Source organism: Pteropus vampyrus, unplaced genomic scaffold (genome assembly GCF_000151845.1).
Source record: "Pteropus vampyrus isolate Shadow unplaced genomic scaffold, Pvam_2.0 Scaffold289, whole genome shotgun sequence".
Lineage (NCBI taxonomy): Eukaryota > Metazoa > Chordata > Mammalia > Chiroptera > Pteropodidae > Pteropus > Pteropus vampyrus.
The window spans coordinates 692,344-698,168 of record NW_011889070.1 but is presented as its reverse complement, the minus strand read 5'-3'; the positions used below and the strand labels follow the sequence as shown (position 1 = coordinate 698,168).

General features: G+C 62.0%; 1 protein-coding gene across 1 annotated transcript in view; it reads right to left on the bottom strand.

Annotated features, from left to right (window-relative positions):
- Positions 1-618: 618 nt before the first annotated feature.
- The window catches only part of COL5A1 (collagen type V alpha 1 chain), a 100,158-nt gene continuing 94,951 nt past the window's right edge, over positions 619-5,825 (bottom strand). The window contains exons 60-61 of the mRNA XM_023521056.1: positions 4,165-4,398; positions 619-2,741 (exon numbers count right to left, since the gene is read on the bottom strand). Of these exons, the coding sequence (XP_023376824.1) occupies positions 2,595-2,741; positions 4,165-4,398 (381 nt within the window). The 3' untranslated portion in view covers positions 619-2,594. The remainder of the gene's footprint in view (positions 2,742-4,164; positions 4,399-5,825) is intronic.

The following is a 5,825-nucleotide window of genomic DNA, read 5'->3' as shown; positions in this document are numbered from 1 at the left end:
GACCCTGATGTGTGTTTGGACAGCAGGGCGGGACTGCCCCGGGGATGTGCCACCCCAAGGCGCTGACTGCCCAGGGCGAGGGCGAGGCCTGCACACGCCGTCAAGGTCCAGACACCCAAGGGCTGTGGAAGCCCCCCAGGAAGCCTCGTGTCCGAGCGGCACCCAGGGCACAGCTCTGTCTGCAGGCGGGTGGCCTGGGCAGCGCCCCCTCCTCTTGCTGTGACCATGGCCAGGACGGGAGCTTCTACTGGCCTGCGACTGGGTTCACCCCTGGGGGTGATGCAGGGAAGGCTCTGGTCATGTGTAAGAAGACAGCCAATCACATGCACTTACTGTGGAAACAGGAAACTTGATTTATTGAAAAACTTACAATTATTCTTCTGTTACACAGCTTTAAAATATTTTGAAACACCCTTTCCTGGGCGTTACAGTTGAAACTCATGAACACGTGTATTGATTTGTCGCAAATGTACAACGTGTCATTTGACGTTGTATTTTCGAGGGCCCAATGTCCTAGGATCTTTACCACGGGTTTTCTGTTTGCTGTTTCTGCTTTCTATTCATCGACGTGTCCAATTATATAGATTAAGAAGAAAAAAGAAAATTACGCCAAAAGAATTTCTGCAAATATAAGAAGTAATTTTATTGCAATATACGGTAGCCAGGTGGTCTGGGGAGACGTTTTGACTTCAGTACAAATTACAACAGCTTTGAAGGGACCGACGGAGGAAGAAAGTGACAAGAAAAGGCAGGTTCAGGAGGGATGAGAAGTCAAACCGGAATCACATGACCTAGAGGGACCCACGGGGCGTGGCAATCCTAGGGTATGGCTTTGCGTGTGAAGAGATGAATGTGACAGTCACGGGCGCGTGCTTCGAAGGTCCCGGGTTCGAGGGACACGCGAAGCCAGACTTCCTTTGGCAAGAGCGGGACCCAGTCCCCTGGGTGGCTCTGCAGTGGCTTCCTCCGCGGGAGCCGTTTTCCGATGGGCCAGGGTGGGCAGGGGACAGCACCAGAGCTGTGACAGGCCACAGCTGCTCCCGAGGGGGCTGAGCAGGGCCCCGGGGCCCGGCCTCTGTCGTCGCAGAGAGCAAGGGCATTGCACGAGGCCAGCTTTTCACAGTAAAGGGACGCTCTTCCCCGCCGGCCCTCGGGTCCTCGCGCACAGAGGACTCCCGGGGGAGCCCGGCCGGCCGAGGCCGCACCCGGTGCGCCGCCGATGGAAATGCACGCTGCGTTCCGGGGGCCGGCGGCACTGGGGACAGACTTCCTCGCACGTGGCTCTGTCCGTGGAGGCCGCCGTCTGCACGGGGACAACCGAACGGCTTCAGTACAGTTCTCGGGACAGAAGTTAGCACCACAAACATCCGGCAGCCGAGCGCGCTCTGCGATGGTGACACCGTACGCAATGCGGAGAGCGTCTTGTGCTGTGCGCGTTCAGGTCACAGACGCGCCACCTAATACCGGTCACAGGCCTCCCGAACACCATCGGGGGGCGTCAGAGCCAGGGGCCCAGCGGGGAGCAAGGCTACGTGCGTTTATCTTAACGTCCTTGGCAAAAATGCGGATTGTGGAGGAACGTGGGGCGGGATGAGGCATGGCCAGGTACCCCCAGGCCGCCTTCAAGATCTCCAAACAGATAGCACCACAAGGGAGAAGTGTGAAAACAAGCACCGGCTTCCAATTGTCGTCTACAGAAAACAGGGTTTCCTGCCCTGGACACTCCCCCGCCAGGCTCTGCAGAAGCCAAACGGGAAAAGGACGCACTCCAAGTCAGCTCAAGCCCGCCTGCTCATCTAAGTGCACGGAGAAAAGGTAAAATATCAAATTCTCTTTTTCCTCCCCAGTAAAAAAATATCCAGAGCCAATGAAATCTTGCTGGGAAGGTACTGGCACCTGCTCTTTACGTGGCGGCGTGACTTCTCGCTGCTCTGGGCACACCTCCGATTTACGGCGTGTTCCGGTCCCGGGCGCTGCGGCGCGCACGTCTCGGCAGGCTCGGATTGCGTCCAGAGTGGGCACCCGCCCCTCGTCCCCTTCTCCCAGTGGGACTGGGACCGAGCTGGGTTTACATGTGTGATTGAAAGTCAGGGACACTGAATGTTCATGACAATACAATACAAATATTTACTTAAAACTCACAAAAACAGAAGCACCTTTAATCCACCGGAAAGGCACAGGGAGAGTGACATTTGGCCCGTGAATGGATCGTGTGGTTGGGACCAGAGGCTCTGGTGGGTGGGGGTGACCTTTACGTGGCTTGCCTCGGGACAGATTTTGAAGGTCGGAGGGGGATACACGTCTTCGAGTTGAGCTTTGTAACAGACGCGATCTCCAAACGCTGTGGCGTCGAGAATCTGCCCTGCCCCTCGGGGACAGCGGTCTGGCCGAGCGCTGCGGGGCGTCTAGGTCATGTGATTCGGCTCTGGGGTGGGGACATGGCTCTTTCCCTTTGCTCTCTCTGGTTTGGGGTGCGGCCCGGCGGGGCGCCGAGGCGCAGACGAGGTCGGGGGGACGAGGGGCCTCCACTGTCCAGGACACCCACAGGCGGCGCGCTGAGGTCACGAGGTTGGCCGTGGGGCCGGCGCGGGCTCCTAGCCCAGGAAGCAAGCCGGCCCCACTTCGAATCCGAACTTCTGCGCCGCGTCCCCGAAGTCACTGAACATGATGTCCACCACGGGCACCTGCTCCACCTTCGGCGTGTCGATCTCCAGCACCGTCTTCTGATAGCCCTTTCTCACCTGCGGGCAGGAGCAGTGGGCGGCGTTGGGGGGCTCCCGGGCCACCCCCCTCTGGTCGCCCCGTTCTGGTCCCTCTCTCTCTGGTCACCCCAAGCAGCCCCTGGTTTGTAACAGACCCTTTTCTGGGGAGAAGGAACGGAACTTCCCAGGGCCAGTCAGGGGGTGGGGTGGGCGCAAGGTGGGGACCTGGGTCCGCACAGCCCTGCTCTGGAGAGGCGGCTACCCCATAGCCCTACCCTGGGCTCAGCACCGCCTCTCGCTCCCCCGACCGAGCCTGCTGGCATCGTCACCCCAGGACCACACAGTGCTGGACCCCTCAGCGGTCACAAGGGAAAAGCCCACGTCCCACACGCGCCTTGGAGCGCCTGCACGTGGGGAAAGACCCAGGTGGCACCCTGGCCATTCGTGCACATGGAGGCGGCTGCGTGCTCGGGACGCCCTGGACCCGGCACAGTCGGGAGCTCAGCCCAGGACATCAGGACCCAGGAGATGGCCAACACGGCACCCACAGAGAGGGGCCTCCAGGGGTGCAGGGCTGGCCCTGGACCGAGCAGGGGTGGAGCCCACAGCAGCCTGTCCCTGTGGGAGCTGGTCTGGGGCCGTGGGCAGGTCTCTGGAGAATAGATGGTGAATAGAATGGGGTCCAAGATCAAGATGTGACAGGCAGTGCTTCATGGCGCCCCCACCGCCAGCCTCTAAAAGGCCACCTGAGGGCAACGTCCGAGGGTTTTGACAGGACTACCTACCCCTTGTGCATGGTTTTGGCCTAATGACCTCCAGGACACAAGGACACAGCTCAGACTTGGGGGCCGCCCACCCCTGGAGATGCAGCCCAGGGGGCTGACTCTCGGCTGGGGGCCCAGAGTGGGGGTGCAGAGGACGGTGAGCAGACTGGGGGCCCAGGCACCAAGGCACAAGTGCGACCCCAGCCCTGACCAGCCATGCGGCCTGAGCCAGTCTCCTGCCTGTCAGGCCCGTGACGCCTGGCCGGGAGCAGGACTGCCCTCCCCAGCGGGCAGCTCGGAGTGCAGGGAGATGGCCTGACGTGGGCCTGGCCACCGCAGGGCTGGTAACGGCAGCAGCCGTGGTTCTGGCTGTCGCTCTCAGTGGCAGACCGCGGCCCAGCACAGCTGTGTTCCCAGGAGCAAGGCCGGCCTCAGCTCCGGCCGTTCCCTGAACAGACCCTTCTAAGGACAGGAGCCTCAATTCCGAAGTGGACCCACGATAGTCCCTCATCTTTGGCTCCACATCACACCAGGGATGGGGCCACGGACCCAGGCACCCTGGCTCCTCCTGTCCGGTCTCGGCCTTCCCCTCCTGACCCACGTGTGGCAGCCTGGGTCAGCCACGCGCTGAGGGCAGCCACAGGCGGCACTGCCTGGTGAGCCTGGTCGGCTGAACGAGCAGACATAGTGACACTCACCGCGCAGCCGTCCACCAGGGCGCGGATGTAGGGACAGTTGTCATGGGACATCTCCTCGTCGTTGGAGCCCAGGAAGCGCATGGCCTTGTCGTAGCTGCCCGTGGTGGCGTCCTGCCAGGCGACAGACTGGTAGCAGTTGTAGGTGACGTTCTGGCGGGCGGAGGCGCTCAGCAGGCGCAGGAAGGTCATCTGCACCACACCCACTGGGCTGCCCTCGGCGTCCACGTAGGAGAGCTGCGGGGACGGGAAGGGGGTGCTCAGCCGAGGGGGGCGCAGCGGGGCTGCTCAAGTTTCGTCCGCCGCTGTCCACCCGGAGCGCACGGCACGTGCTCGCGGGGTCCCCGGGACAGAGCGAGCCATGCCTCGCTTCCTTCGGGGACCTAAATAACACACCTACTCCCCTGTGCCTGGCTGAACCCTACTCATCTTCCAGGGCTCAGCTCTCGTGCCTCCTCCTCCAGGAAGCCTGCCCGGGGTAGGTGCCCTCGGACCCCCACCCTGGCCTGGCTCAGCGTGTATGCTCCCTGCCAGCTGTAAGGTCCCCCACACCCGCACCGGACCCTCATGTCCTAGGTGCCAGGTGCCTGGTCTGTAGCGCTCTCTGGACTGTGAGCTCCCTTGTGGGCAAGTGTGTCCCTGTCACTCTGCCCTGAAGAGAGCAGAGTGCTCGTTAGATGACATTGATAAATGGAAACCACCTGCCGACCGCCAGTGACACACCCGGTCCTGGCCCAGGGCCACGAGAATGGGAGGCGGAGCGGACAGAGGCATTCGGCCAGCAGGCAGGAAGCCTGGCCCAGGGGAGGTCATGAGCCACAGGACCAAGAGCCGGAGGACTGAAGTGACCAGGTGCCCTCATGGGAGCACAGGAGAGCTGTGGGAGGCCACTCGGTGGGGAAAGCAGGGGCCTGGGGTGCCCCCCCTTGGCCATGCTTGGTGGGGCACTCTGGTGGGACGACCCTCGCTCTGCCCCAAGGCCAGGGCCAGGCATCAGGGAAAGAGGACGTGCTGGTCCTCAAATGACTTCTCCAGATCACCAGCTCAACATCCCACGACTGGGCTCTTTGGCTCAGCAGGGCCCGGGGCTGGAACAGGGCGCCCTGGGAGATGAGGCCCGCGGTCTCCATCTTGCTTGTGAACCCCAGCTTTCTGGGCCCCTCGACCCAGCTAAGGACGCAGGTGCTGCTCCCTGCCGCCCAGGCCCCAACGGAGAGCCGTCTCTGCCCGAAAGGCCAGGCCAGGCTCTCCTCACAGACGTTGGCCGAGTGAGGGCCATCGTGTGTCCATGTCAGATGATGCAGCGGACAAACGTCAAGGTTTGAGGCCAGCGGGCCCCGCCTTCGCCGCTGCCACCGCACCGCTGTCCTGCCCCCAGCCCATCTGAAAGAGCCATCCTGAACACTGACGGAGAATTTAAATGGACGCTGCTCTCTTACTTTGTACATATAACCACACAGCTGAGGGCGGCAGGGCCAGGCCCAGACCCTGCTCCTTCCCATGGGGCAGGGAGAGCAGAGCCACTGGCCAATGCCAGCTCTGCAGGTGGTGCCAGGAAACCTTACAGGTGGGCCTCGAGGGAGGCCCTGAATACCAACCGCAGTCCAGACCAGCAGGTGCTCCTTGTGGGAGGAAACGTGACTGACTCGACAGAGGGTGCATGC